The sequence below is a fragment of the Trachinotus anak genome, unplaced genomic scaffold (genome assembly GCF_046630095.1).
Source record: "Trachinotus anak isolate AG129_WGS33_773 ecotype Australia unplaced genomic scaffold, CSIRO_AGI_Tana_v1 ptg000042l, whole genome shotgun sequence".
Lineage (NCBI taxonomy): Eukaryota > Metazoa > Chordata > Actinopteri > Carangiformes > Carangidae > Trachinotus > Trachinotus anak.
Window position 1 is genome coordinate 316,627 of NW_027273893.1, and position 14,700 is coordinate 331,326.

Consider the following 14,700-nt stretch of genomic DNA (forward strand, 5'->3'; position numbering starts at 1 on the left):
GACTGGTTGGAGCTGACAGAAAGGCTACGGTCACTCAGATAACCACTCTTTACAACTGTGGTGAACAGAAAAGCTTCAGAGTGAACAACATGTCCAACCTTGAGGTGGATGGACTACAACAGCAGAGACCACGTCAGGTTCCACTTCCTGTCACCAAGACCAGAAACCTGAGGCTGCAGTGGAGACAGGCTCACCAACACTGGACAGGTGAAGACCTGGTCTGATGGATCTGGATTTCTGCTGAGGCAGCAGATGGGTGGGTCAGAGTGTGGATCCATGAACCCAACCTGCCTTCTGTCAACAGTCTAGGATGGTGGTGGTGGTGGTGTAATGGTGTGGAGGATGATTTCTTAACACTAACACAGTCATGGTCTGAATGCCACAGTCTATCTGAGTATTGCTGCTGAACATGTTCATCCTGTCATGGCCACAGTTAACCAGCTTCTAATGGCTACTTCCTGCTAGTTGTAACTGTTATGGGTATTTTCCTGCAGGATAATGCTCCATCAGCATGACAGTGAGTACAGTAAACTTCAGTGGCCTCCCCAGTCTCCAGACCTGGATCCAGTACAACACTTTTGGGATGTGGTAGAACGGGAAATTGGCAGCATTAAAGTGCAGCTGACAAATCCGCAGAAATGATGTGATGCAGTCATGCCATAACATGAAGAACTGAAGCTGAGCAGAGGAGGAACTATCCAGTGTTAGTGTGGTGTTCCTAATAAAGTGTTCCGTGAGTGTACATCTGTGTTGTAGTAACTAATATACAGTGTTTAGTATTACTAATGTGCAGAATGTGATGCATTAACAGTGGCACAGTGTCTGACATGTTTTGTCTTTATTTATACAAGCTGTGGTCCAGAGCACTGTTTATGATCAGGGAAAATACTGGTTGTACTGTATGTGGTGAGTTCAGAGGGTTAGCTAGCATGCTAATGCTGGCATGTTAACTGGGAGCAATTAGCATGCTAATTTTTATTATTAGCTCAAGTGCCTGTGAGACCAGCTGATTTGATTTAGGTCTATACAGCTTTACCTGTAGTACCACCCTCATGAAAAACTTTATATCTATAAAGTTATCAAGGATCTAAGACACCCAGGCAACTATTGAGTTCTGTGGTGTGTGATGAGTATGACAGCCTTTCTATGCATTCCAATTAGTTTATTTTGTAAAAGTCTCCTCCATAAACAGCAAAAACAGTTTACTGTAAATTACAAACCTTGAAAATCCAAAACATGTTCCAAATATGAGCATAACAAAGGTTTCAAGGGAATAAAAAAAATAATGAGTTTACATACAGAAGTTGTCTCATTCACCAATCATCAAAAAATAAATAGTTCTTTATCTCAAGACAACAATAGTGGAAGCAAAGTAAAGGCAACTGGCACAGAGTAACAAGACAAAGCAGTCTGGTGTCATCAATTGAAGTAAATGGCAACAGGTACAATGGCAGGTTTGGCAATTTCAAATGTATCATTATATTGTGTGTTGTCCACAATGCTTCAGATGAAAAACAACCTTCACAGCTCTCAGTGTCCTTATAAAGTTAATATGGTTCAGTTTACTGTCAGCTTTACACATAGAGACAAGGCAACAGAAAAAAAGTGGATTGTGTATTCTTTCACCTCCACACCCCTCTATACCAACAATGTCTGATTTCAAACTAAGAACCAATGGACACTGATAAAAGAATGATCTGGAGTACAACAGCAGAGCATGCCACTATAAAAAGCTTTGAAATATACAGTGATCTATTTCACAGATACACAGAAGAACAGATGTTTCACTTTTCCATATAAAGATGAGCTGTTACCTAGAGCAGTCCAAGTAGAATAGTGGTCCTATATTCTACAACAAAAGTAAAATATACAGATATAGTTAATATTGAGTTACAATGTGTAACCCAGCTGTGCACAACACTTCATACATTTATCTATGTTTTTCCATTCATCTTTTTCTGGTTACATAAAAGAGTAACATATCGTGATGGATAACGTTTGACAATCACTGAATATTCCTTAAGTCCCTCCCATTATTATCCTTGTAAAAAAGCTATTTAAAGCTACAACTAGAGTGATCAGTACACTGCAATACCCAACATATATCTTAGACAGTAGGAGAGTATATATGTATATATGTAGAGGTCTTATCAAATGCGTTTGTACAGATTGACAGGTGACCATGAGGGATACAGTACAGATGGGTATACACGGGACAGTATAAATACTGACTGATGGTTATCTACACTGTGTGATCATGGGAGGAACACAAGCCACCTCAACCCCCTGTTTCACCTGACCTAAATTTGACATGTGGTGTCATGATTGTATTGTATCATGTCACATACAGAGCACAGATGCACCAATACTGTATTTTTATTGTGACACTGATTTTACAAACTACTGTAAGACTGACCTTCTGATGACATTTAATAAGGGTATTTTCACATATGGTCCTTTTTAAATGTACCAAACTCAGCAGTCCTCTTAAACTGGACAAAAGGTTTGTGTGTGTATGTTGTATTAAATTTAACTTAGTACCACTGGCGTGCAAGCAAGGCAAGCAGTTGTCCTGTTAAAGCTAAAAAAAAAAACACATCGATTAGAAAAATACTGAAGTGAAGTGATATATCTCCTAACATCTGATCTCTGAACAGTGTTTTGTCCCAGAAAGGATCTGATGGCTTTTTGTATCCATCATCTAATTTAGTGCCCTCTTGTGGCAGCAGCAGGCTATTTTCTCTGAAAGCTAGCTTGACAAGGAGCTGGGTAGGTGTGACTGTGTACCACTAACAAAGGCTGGAGCTGGTAAAGCAGAGAGGGCAGCAGCCTTTCTTGGAAGTTTGCGCATGGAGGATACTCCTGGATCTTTGACAGGTGACTACCTATAGCCAAAGAGTGCTTGTCAAGCTGTCCTTGACTCCGCTTCCACTGCTCTGAGATCAGCTATGATATTGTGCACATCATAAACAAAATTTGCACAGTAATTAATCACTTCAACAGCCTTGTCTTCCTAAGTGTTAAGAGGGAGCAGTAGCAAGTAAATGAGCAAATTACACTGATTTATCATCTCTGCGCAAGATCTGCAGTAAATTTGAGAAGTTTGAAACAGAATATTGTTATAGGAGTAGAGCAGATCCTTTCAGGAAGAGATCAGTGTGTAGGTTCTGTGCATAAAAGGCAAGAGAGAGCAATGAGGCTGGTGACAGCAGCAGAGAGAAGTTAGCAGTGAGGCTGTGAACCTAGCAGTATAATGTATGTGCACTTTAGGCTGTTTGTCAGTTAATAAATGCTATGACTCCTCAAGACTGAAGTTCTGCATCTCTGTGCTTCAACTACAGTCCAGACAATGATCCAGGAAGATTAAAAACACTGAGGCTCGAAAATACAAGATTCTACATTGTCACTGGAGGGTGTAACTGTCAGTTAATGGTAAATACGTTGATATTATAGATTTATATTTATTTCTTGTCGGTTAAAAGGAATAATCCTAATACTTGTTCAACCTGCACCAGGAGTGCAGAAAGGTGAAGATGTCCAGGTAGAGAGCAGCACGATGCCGGAAAGACAAGCAGGGTTGTGGGTTGTTCAGTTCTGCTTGCCTATCTGTAGAAGTCACTGCACTCCACTGCTCAGTACAACTGGCCTACCTCCACGTTATCATTAGTTTCAGTGTTATCATTAATAAATGCAACCTTATGAGCAAGTGTGTGTGTGTGTGTGTGTGTGTGTGTGTGTGTGTGTGTGTGTGTGTGTGTGTGTGTGAGTGACAGAGAGAGTGAGAGAAAGACAGAGGGGTGTTTCTGTGTGTAGTAGACAGTTGCTGTTTGATGTGTTGGTTCTATATCTGGAGAAGTACAGTAGTTTTTTTCTCGTCCACCAGTCTTGTTGTCATTACCAGCGGCCATAGTTCTGTCTATACGTTCTTTCAAGAGCCCCAGTGCAATAATGTGATCCATCTGCAGCAGGGCTAAAATATAAAGGCAAAAGGCAAAGCAAACCTGGAGCAATCTGAGTTCTTTTTGAGGGCTGAAAGGGACCAAGTGTGAAAACATCCTAAGTCACTTTTCAAGGAGGCAATAAGTGATCTTTCTTTCTGTTTCTATAACACATAAACATGTAGCAAGTGGTGTAACAGAGGTTGTAGATAAATACCAGTGACCTTTTAGCTGAGAAAGTGATTAGAATTTAAAATACCATAAAATACTTTAAAAACAGCCGTGTGATGAAGTTATGGTTAAGGTTAGTGTGAAGATAAAACCACCAAGATAAACACTTCACATCCTGTTTGTGAAATTTGGAGCTTTCATTGGCCTTAATAAAGTAAGTAATGTAACTGCCACAAAGTCTTCATGTTGTCATGTTAACTTAATGTTGCAGCATTTTGGTACTTTTGCTGTTTTCCATTTTCAGTTATCTATATTACATTTCCTTTGTTAAAATGGGAGTCTTTCAAACAGCAGATTTTTTTAAATGAACTTTTAGCCTAAAAATAAAGATGTTGTGTTACTGTCATTGGAAAAGAATATCTTATCCATGTATTCTTTTACACAGGTTAGCCTAGCATCTGATTTTTGCTAATATATATTTCCATTTATCCTTCAAAAATTGTTTTGTGAAGATGAACTCGTGCAGGGCTGGTGTTAAACTCTAATTATTTTTTTATAAATTCAAAATTACATAAAAAGTACCCACGGCAGCTGCATTGCAGTAGAGCTGTGGCTAGCTAGAATAGAGCTAGCCTCTGAGCTGCAGAATTCACAGATGTTTCTCTGTAAGCTCAGTATCATTATATTCTGCTGTTCAACAGAAAATACATTTCTGCTTCCTAACAATCTTGATTCAAGTTCTCTTTATTTTCAGATTGTGACCTTGCAGATGGCTGTGCATATGTATATTTTCTTCCTTCTAATGAAATGATAAATGATTCCTATCAGTATATGTGACATCAACACCTTCACTGGTCACTGATGAAAACTGACAGATGCAGTTGATAGTTCCTGAAAAGCTAGTAAGCTGACCTTGAGTTATGGTTATTTTGTCATGGCTTTGAATTATTGTTGATTGAGAGTAACTTTTGAAAAAGATGGACATTTTACTAATTAATTAAAACTTTTTTTTAATGGAAAAGATTTTTACTGAAGCAAGAGATTGAACTCTACTACTAGCAGTTAAAAGGGGGAGATGGAGTCACCCACACCACCCACCAATTACCAAAAAAATAAACATCACTTAATAAGATCTGAAAGGGCTATACCTTACAATTTAAAGCATTTCTATTCTGACAGGATTATTAATATGATCCTTGTAGAAAATAGGTTCCACGTAAACAAAGTTATACAAGCTCCTAATGGTTTCAGAGAGCATGATAAAAGTCTTCATTAAATATCATATACTTTATGTTTATTTAACAATATAAACAAGAATTCAGTGTCACTGGATAAGACTGATTAAAAATCCTAGTCAGTCTATTTTTGTGAGTTCATGATTAAAGAAGCTTTAAACGACGTGGCCCTAGATATTTAGCTGACGCACTGAAAAAACTGACATAATGCCCAGTTTAAGTGTGGTATCCACAGGATGACAGGTACCAGTATCAGGATGGGTGCATCTTCAAAAAACACATATCTGGATCCAGCAGAGGAGAAGAGGTGACGATGGCGGCCAGTAGATGGTGCTGATGCGAAATCATGTTGTGGATTCACCTTTCCAACATCAGAGCTACAAAGAATGATTTCCCTTTCATGCTTTCTTCGCTTAATGTTCCTCTATGAGCAGCTGGTTCTGGGGGGACACAATCATAAAGAAGCACAGTTATTGTTAGCATTACTGGGAGTGGTATTACTCATACTATGTCAAGTCAAAAATGTTGACCAAAGAGCTTTGCAAATAAATTTTAAAATACAACTAAATAATAAAGTAGAGACAAATAACTATGTTACATTCTATTTATGAAAAATGTGCATCTTTTGATGTTGAACAACTAAGTTCAACCTGCAATAACATATATTTTGGGGGTAGCAGAACCAACTCTGAGATATTATCCCCTAAGACTGTTGTGCTAACCATGTTTGAGAGCAAAGGGAGGAACTACTCAGTATTAGTATGGTGTTCCTAATAAAGTGCTCAGTGAGTGTATGTGCTCTACTGATGCCCTGTTTGGATTTTTTACTTGCAGACAAAATGGTCCAATTTGTGTCCCTTATGGCTAGTGGTTGAAAAACATGACAAGAAAAAAGGCTTCATGTGTGGACTGCGTGGTTTGTCTGGTCAATTTCTCCACTTCAATTAAAGAGCAGCCAAAGCTTGTTAATGGTTATCATCTGGGCTAATGCTCCACAAAATACCATCTAGGTTTTATGTAGTTTTCAGCCTCTTTCTTCACTTTCACAGTAAAAAACTTTCTAAACAGGTTATTGCAACTGTCTTATCTGAATACCGACTCCGGAGTCCCTTCAGCTTTACAGCTTTACTACTACTTTAATTAATTTTCACATAACTGCTCCACTGTTTTCACAAAAGTTACAGAATATTCAAACATTTCAGGACAGACCTAGAAGTCCTGCCTCATGGTTGTTTGCCTCCACCAATCAGAAATGTTGCAGGAAATTTGGTAATGACCTCCTCTTCCTGAGTTACAACAGTGAATAATGGCCAGAAGTGTTTTATGCAGAACATTGTGATGTCAGAGAGAAGGTGACCTTTTGGAATATAAAATGTCATCAGTACATCATTTTATCATATTTGACATTTGTGTTTAACTTTTAATTAGTAAAGAAATTCACCAGTTATGGCCAAAAGCATGTTTTTTGAGGTCACGGTGACCTTGACTTTTGACCTTTGACCATTAAATTCTAATCAGTTCATCATTGAGTCCAAGTGATCACGTTCCTGAGAATGAGACAGGTGTAATGTCTCTGACCCTGACTGTCACTGATGCAGACACATGAAACTATAAAAACACTCAAAAACAGTGATGTTCAAGGTTTGTCCCTACTTTATATATCAAAGAACTTGAGCTGCTATTTTGAAAAATAATTATACTGTACAGTTCTTCTGGGCTGAAAATCAATAAAAAATGAATTGAGATTTGAAGCAAGGGAATATGGAACATCAACCTTTAAAATGTCATCTGTTCCTGTGCACCTGTGCCTACTGAGCACAAGCGAATGATCAGGATATGAAAGCATTAATGAATCCCACCTTACTGTCGGTGGTGTTTTGGATGATGTCGTTGTCCGGGTCTCCTCCCTCTGAGCCGCTCTTCTGGTCGTCATCTTTCCCGTCCTTCTCCATGTCGTCCTCTCCAGACGAGATCCTCGACAGCTTGGAGGATTTCTGATCAGGAGGCGGGAACAGTTACTGAGTGTCAGAACTTTCATTTCAAACAGAAAAAAATGTCAGTAGCAGCAAATCACATTTTACAGGGGATAAACAACAACACAGTTAGAAGAGGGCAATAACCATTCCCACTGTGAGGCAGTCATGGACTTGACTTCACTGCACACAGCTCCCACGTTCAATGCTTTATAGCAAGCAACATTTTTTATTACATAAACTGACAAATGTTTTACTGGATCTAACATTTTTTCCATTATTCTAGTGAAATAAGAACAAAATAGTAAATTTTGTGCCGTGAATATATGATTATACAACATCAGTAGTTGGATTATAAGATTATATTTAATAGTAGGCACCGCTTGTAGGCTACCTTTAGGTTCTTGTATAATACAGGATCATCTTATATTTAACTGCAGCGGTCTGGGTTCGACCCAAGGCCCTTCGCTGCATGTCATCTGCTTTCCTCTCTTGTAAAGCTGTAGTACACTGCACCTTTTGTTACCCATGATATTTTTGGGTTATAAGCACATGAAAAAGTGTGTATCAGCACTTTGAAATCTACAAAAAATGTTTGCCAGTAACCAGGCAACGGATTCCCTCATTTAGCTACATAAACAAACAAAATCATAAAAAAAAAAAAAATGTATGCACAGTGCTACAGGATTATGTCTGCTGGCACCACTGAGTAGTTGTATAATTTGAAGGCACAATTCATGGTGCAGCTGTAAATAAGAGTCTCTTCTCTATCATTCAGAGCGCATGATTAGAACCTGTTACACACATTGCACTGTTTAAACAGTGGTCTATGATGGACAGTTTCAAAGTAACTCAGTAGTATCTGTTACTACAGCCCTGTGCTCAAGTAGGGTTGAAGGAGGAGTGAGGGAAGGTTGATGAACAACCAAATGACAGCTCCCCTGACACCACCCCATCAACACAGAGATCACATTTCATCTTCTCTTATCTGAGGAGATTTCAGTTTCATTGTGTGCTCCTTGCACACACACACACACACACACACACACACACACACACACACACACACAAACACACACGTGCATGCATGCACAGACACACACATACACATACACACATACACAGGAACACACTGCTCCCCAGCAGCGCCACATTCCTTTGGATGCACCACATGTGCTGTGCATAATGGAGCTCAGTTGCTAGGCAACAGTGGTTGCTAAGTGAGGAGCAGGATGCGTGTGACTTTTTCAACCTGCCTCCTTTTACAGTAGCAGTGGCTTATGCACTAGTACAGCAACACACACTCTGGTGGTTAGCTCTGCAGCACTCCATCCACTCAAAGCTAAAGGCTTTTTTTTTTTTCAAAATAAAGGCATGGTCAAAGAGAGCAGAACGTCATGATGAATACAGTAAAGAAACCAACATGTTTGGATGATTGAAATGTAGATAAATACAAAGAAGTGAAGCTACAGCTAAAAAAAAAACACAGCCTGGTTGCCCTATTTAAGAAACATCTTAACAGCAAACCTTGTGCACCAGATAGATTTTGGAGGATAAAATCAAAATACACTACAGTGTGTATATTAATGGTAATGAAGGAACAGTGACAAAGTGACACTCACTGATTTGTTTTTAATAGTTGTTCTAAAGCTGTGGTGCTCTCTAAACAGAGGAGTAGGATACACGGGGCTCTGGATATACAGACACATGTGTTTGTGGGATGTATTCATTGTTGGGTTTGGGAATTGTTGACAATAACGTAAATATAGAACATATACAGCCTTATCATTTGAAATTCAAATTCCAAAAATGTCTGAAGGTTTCCAGTCACCCCCATTCAGACGATTAAACAAATGTAGAACGCAAAGACACACAAAAGACAAAGCGTTTTTGGAAGGAGTTCAGAGAGACAGAAGGAGGCCACAATGGCAGAGGTTTAACCTGCATTCAAGTGTGGTCATTGGGAACAGGTACAAACACTTCTGCCTTTGGATAAGCTGCACAAACTCATCTGTTTAACCCACACTGAGTGAGTGACGCTGTCAACCTGTTTGTATACGATCATACCAAACAGTTAGTCCAAAGCACTGTGCGTCTGCAGCCTCTTTAAAGCAAGAATCACAAGAAAATCCCAAAGTACTGCACCTATGTCTTCAACCTCACAGGTGGAGGATGTGTAGCAAGGACTTCTCTGTCAGTGCCACTAATGAGACACAGCTCATGACCTCTACTGTTCATGCCAAATCCCAAATAAAATCTCTGAATTCATCAAATCCTCTAAATTGATGATGTCATTCTCAGGCTGGTTGTCACTGTCACCTCCTGTCAGTGCTCCTGCTCAACCTGAATCGTCTTCGCCTGTGTGTTAGTCTGCTCACGAGCTGAGGTAGCGTACCTTCGAGGTGGCTGTCTTTTTCCGTTTGGATCCCGTTTTGTCTCCCTTCAGCTTCTCTTTGTCATCTTCCCCCTCAACAGAGTCGCCCTCGTCTCCCTCACTGCTGCCATCAACAGTGTTTCCACCCTCTTCTGTTTCTGATGAACTCTGTTGCTGGATGGCCTGTGTGCAAAAAATGACCAAAACATTTTTTTGCACAGCTGAAATAAGGAATGACTTGTTCCACAGTGACTGACACCTCAAGTTTAGATGTGTGACAACAAGTTAAGACCAATTAATCCTGCTCTTTCATTTGTGTCTTAAAGTTTTGGTGTGGCTCTGCTGAGCATCAGCTTGTCTGTCATCTCTGCTGTTTTCTTCCTTGTCTTCACTCTGAACCACACACACAATAACACTGACTGACCTGATAGCCTGTGAACTTGACTCTGGGGTTGTTCTCGATCTCCCACAGGCCCTCATTGAAGCCTTTCCTCTTGTTGGACTTGCCAAATTTGTCCTTATACTCCTTGTAGGGCAGGAGATCCTTGGGGCCCAAGAATGCACTAAAGAAGGGGAAGAGATATTTATTACTACTATTACTAAAACAGTCTGGAATACCACAAGATGTTTCACAAAATAAATGGAAGTTTATATATAATCATTTCAAATTTAGAGATTTAAAATTTTGCAGAAAACTATTTATTAAGAGTATTAAACATAATAACTGAAGTAAAACACCTGATATTCAAACAAAGGTCTGCATATCAAACATCACTACTTTTTGAGCATGGACAGAAATGTGTCTGTATCAAAAACTGTTAAGTACTAAAACTGGGTGTTGAATGCTCACTCATACTATTCGATCATATATTTGCTGATCTAAATCAGGATTAGGGCGGGGTATCAATATCATCGGGGATGAAAAAATGTCTCATCATTCGCTACCAAATTTCAATACCTAAGGAGTAAATGAGTGTCAGTGTCAGTGGGCCAATCAGCATGCAGCATGCCTGGATAATGCTGATGATTGGCTGTTTATTTACAAGAACATGTCTAAGTGTCTACGGAGACCAAGCTTGAAAATAAAAATGAAGTAAAACTACAATTTGTACTGTAATGAGTATTGTGATTATCTTTTCGTTAAAATGGATTAGGGCTGAACAACTAATAGAAATATGATCAAAATCGCAATATGGCCAAGCAATATCTAAAGGCAGAATGTGTCCCAACATTGTTGTGCATTGTTAGCAACATAAGGGTTGTAGTGCTACAGAGACACCCCGGCCTACAAATCATATTTTCCAGACATACATAGGGAACATATTCTTTAGAAGCCATTTTGAAGGACACCCAGCCTAATCAGGATAATTATTAACTTTAGTAGAGCTAGTATTTATGCAAAGTCCTTCATTTAACACTGATGCATTTAATGGTTTTTCATATTTTGTTCAAGCAAAAAATCTATTCAGGCTACATGATAACAGGTGGTGGTATATCATCTGGTCACATGACCAAAGTGCCATGCATAGGTCATGTGAAGACAACTGAGCTCCAACTAAGTGAAATGTGGTTGAAAGCTCTGGAAAATACTTGTGGCTTAAAACATGTGGACATCCCTGAACTAAAGAACTGAAAACAGTCTCTGAAGTATTGCTTTAATTTAATATACAAAACAAATGGCAACAATACTTATACACAAAAACTTTTTTTGTGTGCAAGTAGGGTTGTGCTAAAAGCTATTAGAGTCCTAATATGGAGTAACTCCATAACATTCATTATGAGCTTGAGTATGGCTGCTGCTTCTCTCTCACACAACGTAAGTGTAAAAGGAGCGCTGCACGTCCTGGAAGAAAAAAGGCACCTACGTTTCATGGGTCCCAAAGAAGAAGATGGGGTATTTATTGGCAGGTGGTTTGACAGCTCCTTCAGGAAGCTCATCAATCTGAAGGACACAGAGAGAGAAACTGTTACTGAATATTTATTATACTCACTTCTTTCGATTTCCAGTCATCTGTTGATGTCCACCACATTACCTTAAATGATGCAGACTATTATTGGCCTGTGTCCTGTCACACATAAACAATAAAGCGTGGCGAAAGTGAACTAAACGGAGAGTGAAATGGTAGCGGGAGGCGCTGGAGTAGCTGAGAGGTCACAAATGGAGCCTGACAGCCCGCTGCACTGAGCACATCCTCAGCAACTCATCACACCGCGGCACATGTGCGCCACTGGACTCCAGGCCACGCTCTGTCTCTCCACATAGTGAATGTATGTATAATGCAGAACATTATTTATTGCTGATGAGACCTGTGTATTAATGGTGGAGCTCGAGTAAAAGTCACTCGAGCTCAGCTCTTGGCTCGTTTACTCCAGTGTGTGACAGCTACAAACATGCGATGTCAAAGATACTGACGTGAACATGAGCGGAGCGGGGACGTGCTGAGAAAATCATACATTTTTACGTTTTTCCTCATTTTAAAATGTCTAATTTTCTACTCAACCTGGAGGAAGTCAAAGGCTCATAACACACGGTTTCGTCGTCAATAATAAGAACACTGAAACCGGAGTCAGCATCCCTCCTATTCCCCCAACAAAGCAGCGGCTGTATTGTGTAAATCAACCCCGCCTCCCTGCGTTCCCAGCCCGGCCGCATCCCAGACTCACCCTCGCCGGCCAGTGCGGGTATCCCTTCATCTTAGCGAAAACCAGATCTCCTGCCTTGTATTCCCGCGGCCGTGGTCGAGCCATGTTTCAGAGTATGAACCGAGGTCTCAGATGACTTTATAATCCTTAGCAGTTCTCCCCGGGGCCCTCAACGCTGGGCTAAATTATCCACCATCAATGTTTTTATATCAAGACTGCAGTTTACACGGAAATAAATAATTAAAAAACGCGGAAAACGGGGCCTGGAAGGGCTACCCTCTTACGTACCAATTCAGGTGCAAACGTATTTGAGAATGGCCTGAGCTGGACGGTACCTGTAAGAAACGCAAAATCTGTCAGAGTGGGAGAAATCTAACTTCCGGTCTCCGAAATAAAAGCAGCGTGACGCACATAGGTTCAATATAGTCGAATTATCTTAAAATTACAGTCTTCAACGTGTTATTTAAAAATAATAATAATAATAATAATAATAGTAATAAATAAATAAAGATGAACGAGTGCTTCTCTACTCAACTAAAACTAAACCTAACATGATAGTTTAGAGTTAATAACATACGGTAAAAAAAAGCCACAATATTACCAATAAGATAATATAACATTAATAATAAAGATCATGCACATTCCTCTTTCCCAGACACAGTCTGTACAGTAGCTCCAGTTAAATGATCAGTTTCATCTCACATTTTAATGACAGCTGAGGGCCACTTGGTGGAAGCATCTCCCGGTTTTAGCAAAGTGAGGTGTCCTCTCTTCGTCCTATAGCAGACAAGCAGCAATTCTTACCATTAAGTTTTTTTTTTCATGTGCTTTGAATATAATTATTAATGAAAATGAGATGAAGATGAAGAAGTTAAGATGTAACAACATTTTGAGCAAATGCAGCACAAAAATTAGAGGAAACCCAGATAGCAAAATTAAATCACATGCCTGTGTCCTCAGCCCAAGTCTGGCCCATATACTTTCACAAGTGGGCAGATTTCCGTATTTATATCCTCTTGTATTGTCTGACAGCTAGAAGATTCCCTGTGTGTGTGCCTGAATTGGGCCAGATGTGAAAGTGGCATCTAACAGTCATGCTTTATCTAGGCCAGATTTGAGCCATGGAACCTGGTGTATACTGGGCCAGACGAAAAAAAAGCGTGAGGCCCAAATATGGGCCGGATTTATTTTGCTATCTGGGAAAAGTCAAAGTAAGATTTTTGGCATTTGTTCATAAATATATTAAAATATGATATTTTCAACTGGCATAAGGGAAATCGATAAGGAATTGGCTGCTTTTCTGTAATAATACTAAATGATGTGATACAATGGCTATACACCCACAAGACTGTGTTGGTCCAAATGCATCAGTAACAAGAACATGCTGGTTCACCATCTAATCCTGACAAATACTCATGTATAATCCAACTTAGAGCAACATTTCATGGTGAGTTTAAGATCCTTTTTTTAAGGGATAAGTTCAACTCTGTCTTAAAACATAGTGCCCATAGTGCATACATTTTAAAACCGTTTTTGCCTGCTGAAATAATTTCTCCCTCTCATACTGGCTGTGAGAGGTGCCTCCTTAGGGATTTTTGTATTAACAAGACTAATACACTGCAAAAGCCTCATATTAGCTCCATCAACATTGTAGAATACATTTTTATACAGATCAAGGAGTGTGTCCACATCACATAAACTGTTAGGAAGAATCTTTTAATGGTCACTATATGGACGGGAGAAATGATTACAACAAACACCAAAAAACCATCAGTGAGTTTCATTAAGAGAACCTGCCTGTAGACACGATGGCAGCCTGATTTATTTTCTTTTTTCCCTTTCAGTGGTTGAACTTGTAGTTGTTATTTAAATAAGTATTGAACAATAACTAAAGCTAAGATGATTTTTTTCTTCCTGCCCACCATCTTTAATTTATTTCAAACCTTTATATGAAATAATAGAATAGAATAATAATAGAATAAAAGTGCAAACCCACACTGTGAAAATATTCCACTACATGTAAAAGTCTTGCATTCAGAACCTTATTTAAGTTTCCTGCTGGGCCGACATGCTTTTTGGGCCGATACATTTCTTTTTATATTTGTCTGACCAGCCCATAAAACTCGTAGATCAGCAGCCCACTGGGCTCAGACTGGCCCAATCACATATTTAAACACCTTCCCCCTTGGTCTCTGTGCCAGCGTAATGCATTGGTCAAAAAAAAGTCAGCACAGGCCCATGAAACACATAAATCAGCGGCTGATTGGTTCTTTTTTTAAACTGACACTGGGCCAGGCTGTGTGTGATTGTATGTGGTGGGCCGGTCTGGACCAAAATACCAGGGCCAATTTTCTGTCCCAGTTCGG

The 14,700-nt window shown here is 39.5% G+C and overlaps 1 protein-coding gene across 2 annotated transcripts; it reads right to left on the reverse strand.

Annotated features, from left to right (window-relative positions):
• Nucleotides 1-1,185: 1,185 nt before the first annotated feature.
• On the reverse strand, nucleotides 1,186-12,616 carry LOC139615090 (hepatoma-derived growth factor-related protein 3-like). 2 transcript variants are annotated; one of them, XM_071472914.1, is made up of 6 exons: nucleotides 12,356-12,616; nucleotides 11,557-11,633; nucleotides 10,116-10,254; nucleotides 9,713-9,874; nucleotides 7,209-7,338; nucleotides 1,186-5,784 (listed from the first exon to the last, which is right to left on the reverse strand). In XM_071472914.1, exons 1-6 carry the CDS (start codon nucleotides 12,437-12,439, stop codon nucleotides 5,702-5,704), a joined length of 675 nt encoding a protein of 224 aa, XP_071329015.1. In that variant the 5' UTR covers nucleotides 12,440-12,616; the 3' UTR covers nucleotides 1,186-5,701. The 2 variants fall into 2 exon arrangements, with proteins under 2 accessions (XP_071329015.1, XP_071329016.1); XM_071472915.1 differs by having other exon boundaries at nucleotides 7,204-7,338.
• Between the last annotated feature and the right edge of the window lie 2,084 nt (nucleotides 12,617-14,700).